General features: G+C 32.5%; 1 protein-coding gene across 1 annotated transcript in view; it reads right to left on the minus strand.

Moving 5' to 3' along the window:
- The window catches only part of LOC129223996 (uncharacterized), an 84785-nt gene that overhangs the window by 15985 nt on the left and 46650 nt on the right, over positions 1-22150 (minus strand). The window contains exons 4-11 of the mRNA XM_054858389.1: positions 17568-17652; positions 15797-15888; positions 15643-15717; positions 11687-11847; positions 6025-6180; positions 3780-3905; positions 2913-3023; positions 113-272 (exon numbers count right to left, since the gene is read on the minus strand). Coding sequence (XP_054714364.1) covers positions 113-272; positions 2913-3023; positions 3780-3905; positions 6025-6180; positions 11687-11847; positions 15643-15717; positions 15797-15888; positions 17568-17652 — 966 coding nt within the window. The remainder of the gene's footprint in view (positions 1-112; positions 273-2912; positions 3024-3779; positions 3906-6024; positions 6181-11686; positions 11848-15642; positions 15718-15796; positions 15889-17567; positions 17653-22150) is intronic.

The raw sequence follows: 22150 nt of genomic DNA on the forward strand, positions 1-22150 counted from the left end.
AAGCCCCAATCGCCGGGGCTGTCTTTGAGATGGAGATGTTTATCCTTTATGCAGAAATCTTTTATAGTTTTTAAAAGAATAAATAGCTATTAAAGGTAAATAATAAACTCACCAGATGATATTGTATGAGGTCTTTGGTATCTATTCAATAAATTAACAGGTTCCTTTTCGGGCATTGCAGGTTCCTGCAAACTTGGCCAAGTTGCAGTCACTGATGGAACAGGAGATGAAGGTGTGCTGTGAGTTGATCCAGATTCTTGAAATGTGGAAAGCTGTGAACCAGTTATATTTCTTTATTAGTTCAGTTTATGTAATACAGTAAAGCTATTTCAGACCGTATCAAAAAAGTGAATTGTTTAACATTAGTTTATTGTTCAACATTTCAAAAAGCGATTTGAGGTATTATATTTTTACTTAACATAAATAAGGAGAAACTGAGGGAAACAAATTATTTTTCACTGAAAAATTTATTTGATTTGCTGCTATTATGAATGAAGCCCAGTGGCTCGGTGGATGGGCTTCGTACTTCCATGCCACTGGTCCAGGTTCTATCATCACTACCTACAAGAAGGCCTCATCAGTGATTACCTTAAATGAGCGATGACGTACTAGAAAACGGCCGAGTCAAATCCTAATTTGGCTCTTTAGCACTGTAAGCATTCGCAAATGCGAGCGCCTATTTCGAATTTAGTTTTGAATTCTTTGCCAATTTTTTTTTAGTAATGCTACTGTACAGCAGAGTTCAGTCTGGATTTTCTAAAACTCTTTTTTATATTTAAACTAGTTATGCAAATATAAAAGCATTTTACTAATATTTCACGGTAATGAAGAATAAAAAAGAAATGAAAATCTTTGGTCTTTAATAATCTATAATAGATATAATTTATAACACAAAAACAGGTAAGAAATTTTATTTTATTTTTCAAGTCATCCATGGCTCGTTCTTTCTCACAAATTGCATTTTTGCAATGAAAGAAATATTTACAGAACTTTAAGGTTTTAGATAATGTTTTACATTTTGCATAAAAGAAATTCTGATCATTAAATTTTTTGTCATCATTTCAATAATTTTAATAGAATGCAGCTACTAACTTCATGAAAATTTGTAAGAATAAAGCTGAAAACTTGTTTAAATTGATTGTGAAAGTTGAAACTTATGTATCCAAGGAGAGTAAACAAGAAGAAAATATTGCATTCACAACTGACATTTTTTTAATATTGCTTTCTGTTTCGCAAAATGTTCATTTGATTACTTTGTGTTGTAGATAGGGAAGTATGATTTACATAATTCCTATGTATCTTTTCATATTTATGCAGAATGCATTTCATATTCAATTATAAATTCTTTTTTAGAATATTTTATTTTGATAGTCATTGCGTTAGTAAGTACGTGAACACTCCTACGATAGTGGATGGGAAAATTTAAAGTATGTCGTTCTTGTTTAAATATGAGTCTATGACAGTTAAAATTTAAATTTTTCATTTATGTTTACTTTGTTATGATATTGATAATTAAGACATTATTTTTCGAATCTAAAAAGACTATTTAAAAATCATACGGATATGATACAATGTATTGAAAATTTTGGTTACTAACTGTAATTTTGCTATTCCCTACATTCTTTCTTATATATTTGCTCAATTTAAAGGAAGAAAGAGCTTTAACATAGAAAATAAACTTTTGATTTCACCTTTGATCAATGTTAATATGTTTGGTGAACTACTGTTCTCAAAATAATAGTTTCAGTATGTTAAGATACATAAAGTAAAGAGATTTTCATTGGGAAATTTCCTCTGAGTCAGCCTCTTTAGGTCACGTGACGAAACCAGTGAAAGGGCTTTCTATGTAGGAGGTAATGGTTCTATCCCTGGGTCGGGCATGGTCGACTCAGCCGTTCATCCTTTCAGTGGGTCGATAAAATAAGTACAAAGCATGCTTGGGAATGGAACCCTGGGGGTTCCATGTTAGGTTGACCACCTATTTGGAATATCTGCTAGCACCCAAAGCCCTTGGTCAGGAAAACTGAGACGGCACAGTAGGCCTTGCCCCCCCATGCGCTGTCGTGCCACTAGGTTTGGTTTTTTGCTATTAGGAATAAAATCAATTTAAAAGTTTCACATTGAGTGAAAAAAAACTTTTATTTTTCCTTTTATTTTCACCAGGGCTCTCAGTAGAGATGACAGGTGCCCATTCGAAAATATCCCATCTCCCTCTCCCTAAAAAATAAAATTAGCTATTAGAGAGATTTCCTTCAGAGCAAAAACAAAGTTTTCCTTTCGTATTTGAAAAGATTTTCTTTGAAACTAAGTCCTTTTTTGATTTTATGAAGACTTTTGTTGACTTTAAAGTTCATATTTGCGTGTTTAAGCTACACAATTGGCTTTAATTGCAACATGACAATCATTTCTTTCCTCTTCACAACCAAAGAGTTATTTTACATAAGTTTTCTTGGTAGATTCCACATAGCTACTCTTAAGATTTGTATTAATTTAAATAACACAAGGAAAATGAATGCTTTCAACAGTTGCAGAAATGACAAGTTTCTTCAGTGCACAAAACATTATGGACAGATTTGACTGTTAGTAGCACTAATCTTGTTTAGATAAAAAGTTTCAAACTTTTTGATCATTAATTATGTTTTATTTTTAACTAATTCAATTCATAGGCTCTTCAACTTGTAACTTCTGTTCTGAACTTCAAGTTAACATTTTTTTTCCTGAATACCCAGTAGGAATTTTTGGAAAAAAAAAATCTAAATGCTAGATCAATTGTGTTTCCATTCATTTAAATGAAGAAAAAAAGCCACATAACATAAGAATAATGTAGTCAGTTAAAAATAATAATAATAATAATATAGGGGTTATAGGTTCAAATCTTTTAAAGCTTTCTGCACAAGAGAGGAGTTACTAACCTGAGAAAAATTCTCTATAGGTGCTGTTGAGCTGTTATTAAATAGTGTATCTTGTGATGTAAAACCAGAATCATGTGATGCAACACTATTTAAATGTTTCCTCCCCAAGGTCTAATGAAGGGTAAATAAATTTTTGTAATCATGCACAAAACAGAAGCAAAATCATAAAAACAAAAAGAGAAAAACAAAACATATGTGCCGTACAAAGAATAGGAACTGAAAATCAAAATAAAAAGTCAAAATCAAAGTCATCTCAGAATTCAATAAATAAATGAAAATACAATTAAAATATTTTTTAATTAAGCTTTTGAAAGAACACAATAGAAGCTCACAGTAAGAAACATAAAAATAATTTTTGGTATTATCAATGAGTAAACATACATAAAAAGATGAATTCAACAGCTCTAAATCTTAGTTCTCCATTAATGAAATATACAAAGTAAATTGTGTTACCCAATTTAAAGTCTGGTTTGCAATGAATAATTCAGTGGATGCATACATCTTGTTTCAACAACAATAAAAAATTATTTATAAGTAAGTGTAAAATACTAATAATCAAATAAGAAAACATTTAGAAAACAAATTTTTGTTTGTTGCATGATACAGTAAAACCTGTAAAGTTGACCACCCTTGTAAGTTGCCCACCTGCCTGTCTAAATTGACCACTATTTTCAGGCACAGAATTAGATCTATATCATATAGTTCAACCTCTATAAGTTGATCACCAATTTAAGTTGATCACTAAAGTAGTGCACTACAAGTGGTCAACTTACACAGGTTTCACTGTAGTTGGAATTCATTAGTTGAAGACCCATAAAGCTTACTAAAATTCTCCCTGCTTCCAATTTTGTCCATAGATTTATTTACCTGGAAATGTGAGAAATGTCTAGATGAGTGAGATTTTAAACTTCCACTGGACGAACTGTTAATGCTACTGATGCTGCATACACTTGACTTTCGAGAACCAAGGGAATGTGGGGAGCCAGGAGGACTCTACAAAATGAAATTGTTGAAGGTGAGAAAGAAGTCACTGAGCAGTTATTGAACAAAATAGAATCACATTAACAAGTGATGTAATCAAAACACATTGATAAAAACTTCTTACATGAAAAAAAAAAGAATGAGTAACAGGAACAAAATTTAAAAATTGCCTTTAAAAACGCAGTGCATCCTCATATAGCCGATGATCCAGTATCTATCCTCATATATTTAATAGCGAATGATCTAGTAACGCTCCTGACGTCATCAACAATAAACTCGCGTCACGGAATGATAATTTGATAATATGTTTCGGTAATGTTTGACATGCAGGGAAAGGCTTTATTGTGGCAAGGCTGAACCTGGATCCAGTAACTTAACCGTTTTACTGGTAAGACAGTAATTTTAGAGGAATGAAGAATCAAAAAAACGGACAACGGTCAACGATGAACGTTATCTACTGAAGTTCAGGGTTAATCCACTGGATTTGGGGATAAAATTTCAACTATCAAAATATCACCAAACCGGCAATTGCTTTGTTCAAAATGTGGAAGCAATTTTCCCCCATCATACCTCGATGGGCGATTTTCCAGTTTATTGATAAAGGAAGCTCTTAGTACAATAAAACAATTTTTGTGCAGGCATATACGCAATAGACAATGTACAACAAAGGATCATTAACATTTTACTTTCAAGTCCATAGAAATCTCAATCAGGCAACGTAATTATCTCAAAATTTGAATGCTTTTCCTTTGTTTTAAGGATTACTGCAGTGTTAATCATGGCACTAGATAGGATTGCACTTTCAATATAAAAAAGAAAGTAACATATTTTAGCATTCAAAACTCAAATGTACGTACTTCACAGGGGTCCCCACCCCCTAAGGGTAAGGGAGCACCCTCTTCAATGTTGTGGAGACCCCCTAAAAGCAAGAGCCTCCTCCCCCCAAAATGAGAATAATACTCCTCAACTCCTGCCCCTCTCCTAAAAATTTCAATGGCGCAGTTTGCGCCATGACCCCCCCCTCTTTGGTGGGCACCCATGGTACTTTGTTTGAATCTACTATTTTAAAAAACATCTAAAGAATCATACTAATTTTTTGATACAAAATTCAGAACTCTTAAAGCTTAACTGAAATGGAAAAAAAAAATAGTATGTTTGGCTATGAGAAAATTCGAAGATCACAACATGAACACAGTGCCTAAAATCTGAGTTTTTGAGAGGAGGGAGCTTCTCTCTGAGCTTTATGCAATAAGAGAATCAATTTTTTTTTTTTTTTTTGAAGCAAAAAAAAAAAAAAAAAAAACATAGAAAAAAAACTTTTTTTTCCTGGCTAATGATTAAAACTGTTTTGTCACTCATTTCTATTTTTACCTATGAAAAGTAACATAACCAGTTTTTATTTTAAACTAAAACGTTTTCAATAAAAAACACACACAAAAAAACAAAGACAACACAATTTATGGGTTTCAAAAAGATTTTTTTTGCAATGAATTCAGTAATAACTCACTCTTGCTGTTCGTATTTATTGATTTTTACAATTTGTCACTTACTAAGTTCGCATATTATACTACATCAATTATTCAGAACAGTAAAATAAATCATTTGAACTATGTATTTCACAATCTAGTATCAATTATTTGAGGTTTCAAAACATTAAAGCACACTTCAAACATGATTTTTGATAAAATTCACAAGATTTAAATAGTCTTTTATCATAACATGACTTAAAAAATAATCCAATGAAGGTGAGTCGATCCTAATGTTGCCTAGCTACAAGTACCTCTGAAATAAATAATATGCAAAGTATTTAATTAAAACCTTCTCAACAAATTAATTGAAATAGATCAAGTTTTAGAAACAAAATAAAGGACTTCTGTAACACTTTCAAAAGCATTTTTCGGTTTATGAAGTTTTAAAATCAGTTTCATAAAAGTTACGAACTCTTAAATTACATCTGAACTCAAAATCTATTTTTAAGTTATGCCACAATTATTCTAATTACAATCCTCTCTCATTAGCTACAATTTGCAAGAAATTTTAAAAATCAATACATTTTCTTAATTTTTAAATTAACAAAACTTTTAGCAGGACAAAACAATAACACAAAAACTAAAGCTAGTTTAAAACATACCACATGAAATGACCATGTATTTTCAGCCTTTTTTACATCAGTTATCACTTGCTCACTAGTTGAAGGTAATACATGCGGGTCACCGGTAATTTTTGATAAAGTATCAATGATTTCTTGTATATGGTTAATTTCATGTAACATTGCAAGCTCAGATTCCTAAAATAAAGAATAAAATTTAAGTCAGGCCAGAAAATGAAATATTTAAATCATATTAAATATAATTCCAGAACTAAGAAAATAAAATATACAAAAGCATTTTCACAAGTTTACACTTTGAGTTCAATGTGTTTCCTGGAAACAAAACAGACAAAAGTAAAAATTAAAAAAATAAATAAATAGTTTAAGAAAGCGAAACTTCGGAAATGGAAACGCAAAACATTGTCCGTTAAAGAAATAGTTATGAAACTTCGCAAAAAACCAAACAAGATTTAATGGTGTGGTTTTTTATTTTAAACTTGCAAACATTTTAACTTACCAGAAATAATTGTATGAGTAACTCACTTTTCTAATTTATAAACATTTTGTTTTGTTTGTTTGTTTATTTTTACCATTTAGCATTAACTAATGTAACTTAATTATTTAACCTTAGTTTTACTTCAAATACTGCATAACAAGCAGATTAGCCCAGATATTGGAAGGAATTATTACTAACCACAACCATGCAAAAAGTACAGCAAAACCTTGTTTATCTGGGACCAAAGGCAATCTGGGTAAACGAAAATCTGGATAATCTGCGTAGTGTCAGTAATAAGTAAAACACATTAGTCAAAAAGCAGACTTATCTTTTATTACACCAAAAAAAAAAAAAAAATCGTAACAAAATTGCATAGGACTGCTACTTGCAAAAACTTTAGCATGTATCTGTATAGTTCAGCTGAAGTGGTGTCGGACTGACACTCCAAACACGCCATGTTGTTGATTACATGACTATAGTTTATTGCACAAACTATGCAGGAGATTTACATTTAATCAAAATAAAGAGCCAATACTTTGCGTATTAATAGTCTATCCAAACTTAGATTTATTATTTAAGTGAGTGTAAAGTTTTTTAACTCAACAAATTCTATTCAGATAAACCGGAGATTTGAATAGATGTGGGCCTGACAAATGAGTTTCTACTATAGTAAAATCATAGAAATCAGTTAAATGACATTTATCCACCCAAGAGAGCAAAAGTCTAACACAAGGTCCAACAATTTATACTAGATCCATTTGAAAAAACTTCAATGTGTGACAATTTGGTAGATATAGAATGACTAATGGCCTAAATATTCACTGCCAAAGTAGCCGAGAAACTACTTGGCTCTTTTAATTGCAGTTTACTTGGACTTACATTAAGGTGTAGTTCAAGGACAGATACAAGGGAGGGGCAATGGAGGCGATCGCCCCCCCCCCCTCTTTGAGGGATTCAACACCAATAATTTTTGAACATTGAAATTTTTAAAAACGAAATTTTACATGATCTTCGATGATTTTTCTGAAGGGGTGGAGAATCCCCCTCCCCTCCCCTGTAAATGTTTCAAAATTTAAAATATATATATATATATATATATATATATATATATATATATATATATATATATATATATATATATATATATATATATATATATATATATAAACACTTGCAGTCCATCTTTGATGATGCTGAAGGAAAAAATGAGCTTGGAATTTAAATTTTTTGAAATTTAAATTCCAAAAAAAAAGCATTTTTACACGATTTTTGATGATTCTAGCAGAATCGAGGATCGAGGTTCCCATCCTCGTGAATGCTCTTCCCACAATTTTTCGATATTGAAGAAATTGAAGTTCAAATAACAAAATTTCAGACGACCTTCGAAGGTATAAAAATATAGGGGGGGGGGAGGAAGAATTTGGGGCTCAACTCCGGAAATATTTCGGAGCTAAAGACCGAAATATTCGCAATCAACATATGTTAAATTCGCAACTCCAGCGCTCGAATACGCTACCTTGCGGATATTTACAAAACTGCCGAAAAAACTAAAACATTGCATTCCACGTGTTCATTTTGGGCAAAACAAACAATTTGTTATGTTTATTTTTATTTTATTTGCATAATTCATCATTTGGAATCGTCATCCGCAACAGCGTAACATCAAAAATATCTGATATAAACTGTGAGTACACATTTTATTTATCTTGTTCTGAGTGAATTTGAATAAATATCAGTTTTTCAATTCGATGAAAAAAAGCGGACTTAACAACATTGACTGGACACTAGGGCTATGCTGAAAAATTCCTCTTTTCCTTAATCTAATTCCACATAAATGATTTAAATAACCTTTCTTACTACAGCATCCAACTGAAATGGACAGTATACAAATAAATTTTCTTGAAAATATTTATCGCAGAACAGATTGAAAAATCCAGAAAGAACATTTAGAATTTGAACAATAAAAAATAAAAGTTTGGAATTTTTATCGCTAAAATATTGCGCCAACTTAACTTTATTGTTCTCCAAAAGCTGTCATAATCAGTGGAAGAGTTTCGCCAAAAATCTGTTTATAGGGTTATGATTTTAAAATTGTGTGAAAGAATAATGCATCTTGCCAAGATTTCGCATATCAGTTAAATCATTTCCATGACGAATGAATTAAATGCATGATGATTTCTTTTGATATCCAATGATATAGTCATAGAAATAAATTATCTAGTGTTAAATGTTACTCTTGACAGTCTGTCACGTATGTGCACTAAGTGACAAAAATGTCAACAAATGCCGAAAATGTCACGAAACTGGACATAATATGTATAGAAAAAAAGGTACAAAATGAAAATGCTGTTCGAAGTGAACCAAAAATTTATGAATTCCGAATTCAAAATCGTGAAAATGGCTGCTACCGAACAACTTACTGTGTGTTCTGCATTAATTTTTTACTTTCGTAATACTTTTTGATTTCTAATCTCTTTCTACATGGGTCAGAATAACCAAAAGACTTTGAAAAATCTTTTCAAATGAATAAAAAACGAAAAATCATACATGCGAACAAAAGTTTGTCATTTCCTAGGTTTAGAAGCAATTTATACGTTACAGTGTGCATTTGTTTTAGTTTTTTCATCCGCCATTAGACAGTGAATGCAGCGCCCCCTATAGTTTGTTGGAGTTGCGAATAGGATAAGTAGTAAAGGGTAAGTTATAAAAGTCAAATCGCCCCTCCCTTGAAAAGTTTCTAGATCCGTCCTTGGTGTCCCATATGGTCAAGTGAAGTTTACTCTCTGGCATCTGGCATGAGCTATGGAATAAACCTACCAACTGTCTTGTGCATACATTGTAATCTTTTGGCTTTATGCTAAAACTGGAAGATATTGAAGGGAAAAAAAGTGGGGTTTCTTGTAAAAAGAAGACATAAATCGAGAGTGTAATCTTCAATAAAAGACAACTAATTTTACTCAAGTAAGAACTTTCACAAGATAGGGGAGACCGGGGATAGTTGGTGAACTTTTTAAACTTAATTTTTTTAAAGGTTGTAAGTAAAGTAGAAAATTTTCTTTTATTGCTTGGATAATCTGTATGGTATCAGCAACAAAGTCATATTTTTGTTTTTACAATACTATGCTTTGTCTATTTTTTACATAATTTTTTTATGAACCTTCGCACAGTTCGCACACTTGCCCCGTCACAGGGTAAGTTGGCGAATTGAGAAAAACTCATAATAGACACAGAAAATTTCACATAAAGCCTGAATGATGCTTTACATAAGGAAGTAAAACTTACCAATGAATGAAATAAAGCGAAATTAGTATTGTAATTGCTTTAAAATTAGTTATGTTAAACCATATAAAAAGTTTAACTGATTTTAGAAGTAAATGCTGAAAAATGCAAACAATTCTATTTTATTTGCCTTCGTTCTTCATTTTTATGTTTTTTTTGGGGTTTACATTCCTTTTTTCTTGGATTCAGAGATTTCTTGTATGTTTTGGGGACATTTTGTGATGAGATTTTCATTTTTCTGCTAATATTCTTTCTTTCTGAAGAGCCTTTTTGACTGGAGTGTTAAAGAGTATTGCTGTAGACCTCTTTCGTTTCCATCCTTTTTTTGATCTGACCCTCTTTAGCTTTAGAATAAGGTCGTTTAAGAACTGGAGTACTGCTCAAAGAGGTATGTGGGTTTAGCAGAGGCATAGCGCTATCTTCAATAAGAAACTTTAAATCTGAATCATTGAATGAAGTAAAAACCGAATCTGCTGTAGGACAGATACATTTTATTATTTTCTTCCAACATGGTTGCTTGCTGGGACAAACAGATTCACTCATAGATCCAGGAGATTGGGAGTCTGGCCGATCAGTGATATAACTTGGCATAAAGTCACAGTCCTGAAAAATGTTTGAATTGCAAGGAAACAGACCAGTTCATTCGAAATCATTTATAATATTTATGGATTTTGCTTCTTGTGGAAAAGCAACTGTTACCACTGTTGGTATGTCGTAAATTGTCATTGGCTTTTCATGATTATTCACCATCCAAGAATCACAGGCGGATTTAACAATTTTCAATGGGCCATGTAGACGCTTATCAAGCGGCAGCAACTTATGGTTACAATGTGGTGGGAAAGAGAGTAGTGTTATTGTTATTTTTAGTAGTGTAGCAGTTTCCTTACAAACATCAAGCCCACCAAATTGACGTGGCAGTCTTAAATGTCTAGTAAGAGAATCAGAGATTTTTCTTTGAACTTCTAGTATTTTTAGCAAAATCCTTTAAGAAATCTGGAAACATTTCAGCTGTCATCTACCCACTAGGGAATGCACCATACATGTAGCATTACACCTGGTGCAGTTTTCCCCGCTGTTGTTTTTCTCTTGTATTTTCTCATTTTCAAAAAGAAGAGCACGTAAGTTGGCAATTGCATAAGCATATCTATAAAAAATGATAAGCTCAAGAATAGTGTAACTAATGCAATTATTTCATTAAATTGACTATTTACAGAATTTAAATTTCAATTCTTTAATGTTTTGACTTTAAAAACTTAACTTGGGGCAAGTATGCAAATTCGCACACTTACCCCGAAAAAAGTTCATCTACTAGCCCCAACTCGCCGTATTGAAATCAAGCTACACTGATTTAAAAATGGTTTCATAAAATAATCTGAATAAAACATCATTTGTTGCGTAGAAGCATAGGCTATTCATTATTTATTAGTTTTGATAAATTACTCTACTATTATATGCATTATAAGAAAATAACTAAGAATAAAAAAAATTACTTAACGCTGTGAAAAAACAACTTTCTCTTGTGCAACACGTTTGGTTCGGCAGATTTCATTGAAAATACACTGACAGTAGCGATGCATCTATGTTGTTACGTGACAGCTCACTCAGAGCTGTCAAACCAAAAACGAGAAAATTATTTAACATTCGCACACTTACCCCTTCGCATGCTAGCCCCAGTCTCCCTTACTTGACCTTCATTGAACAGGAAAATAATAAACAGACAGAAATGTGCATGTTTAGCTCAATGGCTGTTTTTTTATTGGAACATGGAAATCTGTGCACTAATATGAATTCAAAAAATGATTTATTTATGGAAAATTAAATTTATTTTAATTTTTATTCTAGAAAAGTTAAGATGTCTAATCCAGAAAGAGTTCATTGACAACACAGTAATAAATGCGCATAACAGCAAAAAGTAATTAAAAAACTTACTAAAACAGGCTGTAGATATCCAACAAAGAGACAAAAATGACTTCGCTCTTCAATTAAAGCTTTTCTGACCGACTGTTTTTCAATTTCTTCTAGTAAGAGATACTTGTCTGTAACATCTTGAAGTGCATAATCTAAAGTACGCCGAATGTCAATCACACCAACTGAAACATTGAAATAAAAAAAGAGATTGAAAACAAAATTTTAGCACTGTTTTATTTTTGCTGTTTTAGTTAAGTTTTATTTTTGCAGTGTATTTACATAGATTAAATACAAAATGTTGGCAGTCCTTTTTTTGCACTGTAGTCAGATAGATTTAATAGAAATTTTTGTAAATTCTTATTTTTGCACTATGAATTAAACTTTTAATTCATTGCATTTCTGAAGGAAGGGATCATTCAGAAAAAAAAAAAGGTTTGTTGCTCTTTTTATACTGCATTTTACTTTGTTTCAAAGTTCCTAAAAACTTTAGAGAATCTCCCTTAGAATTTCTTTGCTTCGTCAAATTATCACCCTGCTTCATAAATACCCCTCTTTTTTATGTTATGTTCTTAATTTTGCTCAGTTTGAATTTTGTACTGAACTGACAAAGTTTTTTTTAATCACACATAACAATTTTGTGTACTCTATCTTACAAATTGTATACTTATATACCAAGGGGCGTGCATAGGGGGAGAGAAGGGACACCTGTTGTCCTGGGCCCACTCCTGAAGGGGGACAAATATTTTTAAAACTAGGGGTAAAATATAGAGATAAACAATATGGAGGGGGGCCCTGAAAAGTCATTTGTGGTGGGCCCCTAAGTTTCTGTGCAGAACCCTGTATACAGGGTGTTCCGTTTTAACCTGTAAGACCTTCATTTTTGAAATCGTTAGTCCTAGATGTATATTTCCAATTGCAAAAATGTTCAAAATCAGGTGCAGAGATGAGATATTGAAAGTTTGAAGCAAAAATAAAAATCAGCCAAAAAATTAAAAAATTAACTTTTTTTACAGGTCCCAGGTCTCCTAACTAGTACTTAGAGAAATAATCTCCATTGAAAACTTATTACTAACACAAAAAACTTGACATTTGGGAGACAAAAACTCAAGGAGATAGTCTATTTCAAAGCTTAAGGGACCATACAGAAGATTGGAATTTATTGCTCTTTCAGAAGAATGACAGGCCGTCTAAGTAAGAAAAACAAGGTCTTCATATTTTTCATTGATATTCAAAAATAAATGCTAAAGTTATGCTGTGATACGAAAAAACACACTACAAAACCTAAAACAATTTGAAAAACCACTCTATGCACACATATCATTTTATAAATACTTGTTAACTGCTATATTTTCCCCCAAAAGGTGTTACTAACGGTGAGTGAAAAGTGGTCTAAGTCCCAAATCGCTGCGTTTTATATCTTGGTGAAAATTGGTCGTACTAATTTCATTATTTTTCAATGGAGATCTTTCTCTAAACATAAGTTAGGGGAACTGGGGCCCGTATAAAAATATTTTTTTTTTTTTGTTTTTCACTTTAAACTTTCAATATCTTAACTCTGCATCTGATTTTGAACATTTTTGCAATTGAAAGTATACATCTAGGACTAACGGTTGCAAAAATAAAGGTCTTTCAGGTTAAAACGGAACACCCTGTATACAGGTATGTGTGTATAGCTGTAGGTACATACGCTATACAGGGTTAGTTCGATCGAATCTTCCATAAGAAAGGGGGTGATAGAAGAGCCCAAGTGGAGCATAGAACCACCCATTATCGTATCCATTCCTTAACCGTAACCGAGTTATGGTATATTTCAGGAAAATGAGTAAAAAAAAAAAACAAAATACTGAGGGAACTACCGATTTCTGAAATTCTTGTAGGTGCTACACACAAAATAAGTACATATTTGGAAAGCACAGACTAAATCCTACAAAATGACACTTTCCCCATCAAGATAGCCGCAATTTACAGCGAGCTAAAAGCTTTGAAACATTGGACACACTCAGATTTGAAATGTTGCCAATGTTTTCAATCGGCATTTTCAAATACAACCGTATGAGCTACAATAGGGCAAATCTACCAAAAACTAACCCATTTCACTAGCTTTCAGATGATACAACAAATCATATTGGGCTTCCAGTTCAGCAGAAATTCAGGCTTTTGTTTGAAACAGTGTAAAAATCTGCTTTCGTTGAAAAAGGAAAACCAGCAAAACTCGTACGACCAATCCATCGGAGCTACTGTTCAGTCAAAAAATTCCAAACGGTACTTGAAAATGAGCAGGGTTACCACAGTGTTGAAAAATGATTTCCGCTCTCTCCGAAGCAGAAATAGCATCAAGTAAGCTAAGCAAATGATGTTCCATGAACTCTAAATAAGTGCTTCCTGAATTAAAAAACCTAAAAACGCACACAGACCCATCAAATGATGGCCGATTACATCCAGCCAAACATTTAAGCTAAATCGAGTTTGGAACTGCAGGTTAAAAATGGATTTTTTTTTTTCAGCAGACTGATGCCAGTTATGTAAATTTAACATGTCCACTCGAGTGAATAACGACTCATATATTCACAGTATCTTTCTCAAGAAATGTCTCGGGCTAGTAGCCATCTGCAAAATGTTACCTAGAACAGAAATCATTTTCTAACACAATGGAGCCTTGTACATTCTTCAAATGCCGTTCAGGATTTTCTGACTGAACAATATCCCCAATAGGTTGGTTGTACGGGCCCCATGACTTGGCCACCTAGACCACCAGACCTTACTCTAGTGGACTTCTTTGTTTTGGAAATCCTAAAACAAGAAGTTTACAAAACATAAGTTGCCAGTTTGTTGAAATTGAGCAACCGGGCTTGATGAAGCAGCAATGAAACTAAAAATTGTACTTTCACTATCAGCAACGGTTGTTTCTGTGCGTAGAAGGGCAAGAGCGTGTGTCAGATGTGGCAGCGACCAATTTCAGCAGCTATTGTAAATTTTGAAGATTGATCAACTGTACTCATTGATGTTAGTATAACTTTTTTATTGTTGATTTTTCCTCTGTGAAAAGCACGGGAAAGTAATGCACCTTTTATTTCTACTTATTGTTACCTCTTGTGTTTTTTCACTTAATAAAATGTTAAAGTTATTATTTTGATATAAAAAAATATCATTTTCTTAAACAAAGAAAGAAACATGCTAAAGTGAAACAAAAAATTTAAAGCAGAAAAGTGTGATTCTTCGCTGGTTTTCCTTTTTCTACAAATGCAGATTTTTACAGTTTCAAACAAAAGCCCGAATTTCTGTTGAACTGGGAGCCCAATATGATTTGTTGTTGTATCACCTGAAAGCTAGTGAAATGGGTCAGTTTTTGGTAGATTTGCCTGATTGTAGCTCATGCGGTTGTTTTTGAAAATGTCGATTGAAAACCCTGGCACAATTTCAAATCTGAATGTGTCCAATGTTTCAAAACTTTGTTGCTCGCTGTAAAATGTGAATATTTTGATGGGAAAAGTGTCATTTTGTAGGATTTAGTCTGCTTTCTCCAAATATGTACTTGTTTTGTGTGTAGGCTCTACAGGAATTTCACGTTAGTCGTTTTCTCAGAATTTTGTTTTTTTACTCATTTTCCTTATATCTACCATAACTCGGTTACGGTTAAGGATTGGACACGTTAATGGGTGGTTCTATGCTCCACTTGGGCTCTTCTATCACTCCCTTTTGTATGCAGATTCAATCAAATTCACCCTGTATAATGCTTTAATAGTGATTATATACAAAAAAAAAACTATAACCAGGAAGCATATTTTTTAAGTATGCAAATATAAAAGATGTCCATATTTTTCTTTCACAATAGTGTACCAAATAATATAGGGCAATTATGTCCTATTTTTTACAAAAATAGATGTCTTTTACCCTGCATGCATGACACAAAAAACAATGTCAGTTACAATTTTTCTCACTGTATTCATTACTACAAACACATTCAAGCAGATTCATACCTTTTCTGACTTTCTTTTGAAGCCTCAAAGTATCTGAAGATTTCTTCTTCAATTCTTGTTTGGCTCTCTTGTACTCTAAACAAAGATTTAAAGGTAATTCAATAGTTTTGCAGGACTGGCTTATGATAAAAAGCAATACTGTTCATAAACTAACCTTTTGAATGATCTTTATCTAAATTACTTGCAGTTTTCTTCCATTCTTCAAGCTTTTCTTGCAAAGGACTAACTAAAGCCTCTTGCAGTACACTGCATTTGAAAAATGAATATGTTAGGATCAAAAAGTGTAGGTAATGTAAAATAGTTGAAGTTAATTCTTACTACCAAAGCGCATGAATATTTTACACAAAATTGAAGGAGAAATCAATGTAAAGTAATGAGGAAGAATAAAAAACTTTCATGATGTTTAAAATCAGACAATCATATTTTCCTTTTCAAATTAATCACGAAGTTATACAACCGAGGTCTAATTTGCTTTATGCTAGGATTAATTCTGCAAAAATCTTTAGTAAGATTTGCTCAAGAATGCATGCCAAAAGGGGAAAAAATGAATTTGGGATGAAAATTAAGCACATATACATACAAACATAAATGAACTATTAAAAAAATGAAAATTATTTCTCACACGTTTTGTGATTGCAAGCAAGAAAAACCCCTTTTCAACCCCATCGCAAGAGAGGTGTACTAAGATTTTGACCCTAAAGGCAAAAAGAGAGGCGTTAAAAGTTTAACTTTTGTATTTATAAATCAATGTCTGTCTGGTACACAGCAGCTCCTAAACGGATGCTTGATTTTATTTATTTATTTATTTGAAAGGTGATTTCATCTAAAGCAGCTAGGGGCCTGAATTTGATCAAAACAGTTATTACATATCTATAATTCAAGAAAAATCGGGTCTTCTTTTTTCTTTTGAATTTTTAAAGTTTTCTTGCCTGCAGAAAACATGATATATTACTTTTATAACATCGTCCTTTATAATGCAATTCTCTATAAACCGCACAATTTTTCAGAAGTAAACAATAGGTTTTGAAGTTTAAAAACATCTCTCTGCTTTGACTTGCAAACATAAAAATTGTTAGACAATTTAAATTTGAAAGTCTTTCGTCTTTCCATCAAAATTCAAAGCATTTAAATGAAAATTTTAACTCACAGTAAAAAGAAAATTCCAGATGGCTCTTGAAAATGCAGCTGTTATGCAAAGCATGAAGCTAGCAGAAGTGTGAGATACACTCTTGGTACGAAGAATTCACTTTCAAAAAAGAATTACTTTCTTTTGATTGTGAAACATTTATTTGTGACTGATTAATTCAATAATTAGTGCTTTATTACTCATTGTAGATAAAACCCATTCGGAAGTGCAAATAGATAGATATATTCTGAACATTAGTTTCAAAATTTGCGAAATGACCTATAACGCCAAAACCTGTATAACGCAAAAGCTCCGAGTTATAACGGTCTTCTACTGTATTGACAAACTACCCCTAAATTTTATCAAAAAAGGCAATACTTCAAATATAAAATTCTTACCTAAAAATAACTTATCTAAAAATGAAGCACACCAAAAGTTCAGGAAAAAAATTGCTACTAGGGGGAAAAAAAACAGAAAATTCATTTTTTTTTTCCTCTATAAAAAAGAAATCTGCACTAACCTATACTTCCTGTATTAGTTCATTAAAAAAGAAGATTCCAAAACAATACTACATGTGAGAGAGTTGTGAAAAATTGCAGTTGCTAACAATACAATTTTCAAAGAATTTTCCCTACAAGTAATCGGAACGCTTTTAATAACGAACAAACTGAAGACCATTAAATTAGCAATAATATTTCAAACGTTCTGAAGTAATTAAAAAAAAAACATAAACGCACTCACATAAACAATTAAAATAAATTAAGTACAGTATTAAAGTGAACAAAAAAGAAAAAATTACTTTGAAAAAATTTTCAATTTGGCTTCCACACTTCTTTGTCTCAAACACAATCGTGTTAATGCGGATCCAATTTCTTTAGTAGCACCTAGAAAATAAAGAAACAAACATCAAACATTACTCAATAAAACTTAGAACAAATGCAATACATCAGTGACGTACGCGAAAGGGGGATTTGGGGCTTCCCTCCCCACACACACACCCTTTTAGGGTGCGAGTTTATACGAAAAATTTGTACATTATCCAAAGTTAAACTATAATTTTTCTTATTTTTTTATTGCATTAATTAAATATATATATATATTGCCAGGGGGGGGGGGCTCGAAGAACATTTGCCGCGGTCGAAAGCAGCGCCAGGGTGCGGCAAAAAGATTAAAATGTTGATTTATTTTCAATTTCATTGATGTTAAAAATAAAGTTACAAAGACATCATTAACCAAAGATCGACTAAAAAAGGGGTAAGATCTAATTTTCGAAAATTTTACTTGAGCCGATCCTCAAACCTGCCCGCCTACTAACATCACCAAAGATGTTAAGCTAATGGTTTCAGAACTACTTACGAAGTCCACGAACCTCACCTCCATCTAACATCACCAAAAAAAAAAACGTCTAAAATAGCGTTTTTTAAACTATAATTTCGAAAAATAGTCGGATGCGTTTCCCTGAACCCCATACCTTTTCATTCGTTTCGAGGATAGCCAATACTATCGCGTTTTTAAGATTTCAATTTCAAAAATTTCCAGGGGAAAACTATCGAACTCTCTCTGTTCCTAATATTGCTAAAAGTTGATTAAAATACGTTTTTAAAGCTATAATTTTGCAACTTTGGCAGGAAATATCCCTTGTGACTTCATTTTTGAAAAAATTCAGACGGAAGGTCCCCGAACCTCTCTTGTTCTTATCATCGTCAAAGATCATCTAAAAGTGCGTTATTAAAAGCTACATTATTGCGAAATTGCCAGGAATGCTTCCTTAAATCTACTTTTTTCCACAACTATAAGCAAAGATGGTCGACAATTACGCTTTTTAGCAGGGTCTGATTACTGCACAGGCCAACTAGGCCTGGGCCTGGGGCCCCATCTTCCTAAGGGGCCACAAATTACTCAAAATATGCATAACATTACAACTGTGCAAAAAATACATGTATTTTTAAAATAATAATAAAAAATAATGACGTTTTAGTTGGAAATAACTTAGTATTTCCAAGTAATTATTTTTATTAATTCCTTCAGTAACGAATTTACCTTGTCACAATAATGAGGTGACCCGAAGTGGATTCATGAATACACATGATAAATGGTTTATGTAGTTCTGTGATAGACAAAGAGGCTCCCAAAAATGCATTCCGACTGGGCTATAGAGTTTTCAGGGGGCCTCGAAATTAATGTGGGCCTAGGGCTCACTTTCAGTTAGTCGGGCCTTGCTTTTTAGACGTAAATTTCGAAAGATTTTCGAGGGTGGGCCTTCTTTCACTAACATCGCGAAAAAACGTCTAAAATTGCACCCCCCCCCCCTATTATAATTCAGAAAAATGTCCGAGGGAATACTCCCTGACCCCCTATTTCTACTCAAACTTGCACTTACAAGTAGGATCATATAACTGATGAAAAGGTGCAATTAAACTTGTTGCCTTTGTTTCAAAATATATATTAGTAATACTTTTAATTTCGTTTGTTCACAGAAGGTTCATTTAAACTTGGATGACTTTAACATTGAGATCAAATGTAAAGCGCAGCAGAAATTGCATTTGCTCTACCAAAAAAAAAAAAAAAAAAAAAAAAAATCGCCCGAAGTTGGTATTGCATTGGCCACAGTTACAGGCTGTGTGTACCTTGGGAGGCGGGGGAGGGGGGTAAACAAGTTTATTTGTTCGGGGAAAGTTCACCCCCCCCCTTGAGAAATTCCTGCGCAGGTCACTGCAATATATATCATGTAAACAATACTGAACAAGAAAAAAAAAACATAAAGGAGATGGGAGATGGTGACTCATTTACAGAGTTATAAATTTTTCCCAACAAAACTAAAATTCAGCCGAAAGAAAGGACAGATGCTTAAAATCTACTGCGACGGGGGGCAGAGTCCACGTCAGTTGATCCATCGACAACCTAAATGACGAGCTGTACAAATCAGGGACGGATACAGACTGCCAATTTAGGGGGGGGGGGCATGCTTAAGAATGACCCCACCCCCTGGACGAACTAACGGTTTTGGGTACAAAAAATTTCTGAAACTGCTTGAGCGACAATAAAAAGTACCAAATCGTTCAGGAGTACGGCACTTAGTAGAGCATAAAGGTCTCGAATCAATTTCAAAAGCAATGAAAAGAGGCAATTAAAATATCTAGTTTTAAAACTATTTAATGAATTAAAAAGACAACGGAAATCTTTTACACTTCATTCATAAAGTGTTTGAACACAATGGTAACGGATAATATTGTCGACGGTTTAGAGGGGGGAGGGGGGTACGACCCCCATTCTTGTATCCGCCTCTGGTACTAATTCTTCTTCTTTTTCAAAACACACATTTCAAGTAAAGATATTTATTTAAAAAAAACTCGTCCTTTAATAAAGAATAAGAACTCATTTAAACCAGTTTCATTTGGTGTGTGAACTCAAAATAAAAAAAAAGAATAGAACATGGAGGACAAACGCGTCATTAATCATAGATGCCAGGTCGCATCAATTCAGGCAGTAGAAGTAAGAAGACGATGCTGCGTTTTTGAAAACAAAACAATGAATTACAACAAACTCAGTTTAAAATAGAAATGGTGTGAAATTATTTCCATTGTAGCAGTTTCCTGATTGAGTGGAAGTTTGTACTCGGGGATATGCCTTTTAAGGATAGTTAATGCATACGTAAAAGCCAATAATAATTTTAAAAAAAATAATCGAAGGTCAGTTGAACTCAAGGGCAATTCCATGATAAGGTCAACCAGATGATCAAATTTTCAAAATTAAAATTTGTAAACAAATGAGGTGTTATTTTAAAGGTAAAGAGTTGTATATTTTGAAATGCCTGTCTAAAATTTGATCACTTCAGTTATAAATAAGTTACAGCAGGTTAAACCAAGGTCAACATCTTGAGTATTTTCAAACCATATTTGAAGACTCTCGAAGAAATTCTGTTTTTTTCCAAAAAATACATGCTAATATTATGAATTGAGATGAATAACCATTTAAAGATACAGAGTGTTGCTGGTGATGTTGCAAAAATGTGTCAAAATATAATTCCTTTTGATTTGTAAAAGAATTCCTCTGAAGTAGATGTTGAAGTGTTATACGTCCGACACCAAAATAGGCAGTTAATTATGCTGAGCCAATAATTTTAAAGCTACATACATATATTTTTGGGTACAAAGTAAGAATTTCAATCTCTTTGATGTAACCTATTTTCATTTTGTAAGAAGTGAATATTTTTTACTAAAATCTAGGTGTCGGACGTAAAAAAATTTTTACGTCCGACACTGTTACATTCCTTTAAATAACATATGTTTTCAACTGTGTTTCTCCTTTTTATGCCTTTAATTTCAAAGTTAAAGTGAAACATGCATAAAAAACAACTTAGTGAATTTATTGTATATACATTTAGGGTTGATAGGGGTAAGTAGGACCCCTTTTGAGAAAAGATGTGTTGGATGAACGTAATACAGTTGATTAAGATCAATTTTGGCAAATTTGCCAAAACTATAAGTGTAAAAAGAAATTAGAAACACTAAATGACTGCGTCTATGTAAGGCTAAGGAAGAACCATTATCAACATTCAACCCATATAAATCTTGATGGTTTTCTTTCATATTAGTTTCACAAATAACTAAGCACCAGCTTTTGTAGCTGAACTATCAATTCCTACTAAGTTATCATAATTGTCTTGTATTTCACTAATACAAATATTTTATCAAAGTTGCTTTTGATTTTCAAATCCTCACTGTTAGGGGGGGGGGAATTACTTACCCCATAGTGTGGGGACGTCTTATAGCAAAATTTTACGGGGTAAGTGGGGGCTCCTCCTCTAAAACAGTTTTTAATAATATTTTACTCAAAAATTCTGATTGCAGTATGCACTTTAAGTTAAACTGTACATGAATGTTTAATGATCATAAAAAAATAAATGCTAACCGGGAAACACTTCTTTGAAAAATGCTGCTTAAACTCGTTAAAAATATTGTTCAGATTTTTTTTTTTAAACTAAGTTCTCTGACCTAGAAAAAAATTCCACTTAACCCAAATATAAGCAAAACTGATCATTATGATGAACCATGACATGATCAATATAAAAAAGTATAAAAACCATATGGATATTTCAGTTTTTGGGGGGTGACCCACTTCCCCCATTCAACCCTACTTTTGAATTTACTGGGTAAATTTTGTTTCAGTATATGTAACCTACAGTTTACATATTTTTAACTGTAATCATTGTTATGTATCTACATTTAAGAGCAATAGTTTACATCCAATGTGAACAATTTACGTCCGACACCGAAAATTTACGTCCGACACCAAGCTAAAAATATTTTTTTAAATAATTTTATTCCTTATAATATCATTTGAAAACTGTGATATATGCTTCAATCATACATTGTGCCCACG

The sequence above is a fragment of the Uloborus diversus genome, chromosome 6 (genome assembly GCF_026930045.1).
Source record: "Uloborus diversus isolate 005 chromosome 6, Udiv.v.3.1, whole genome shotgun sequence".
Taxonomy (NCBI): domain Eukaryota; kingdom Metazoa; phylum Arthropoda; class Arachnida; order Araneae; family Uloboridae; genus Uloborus; species Uloborus diversus.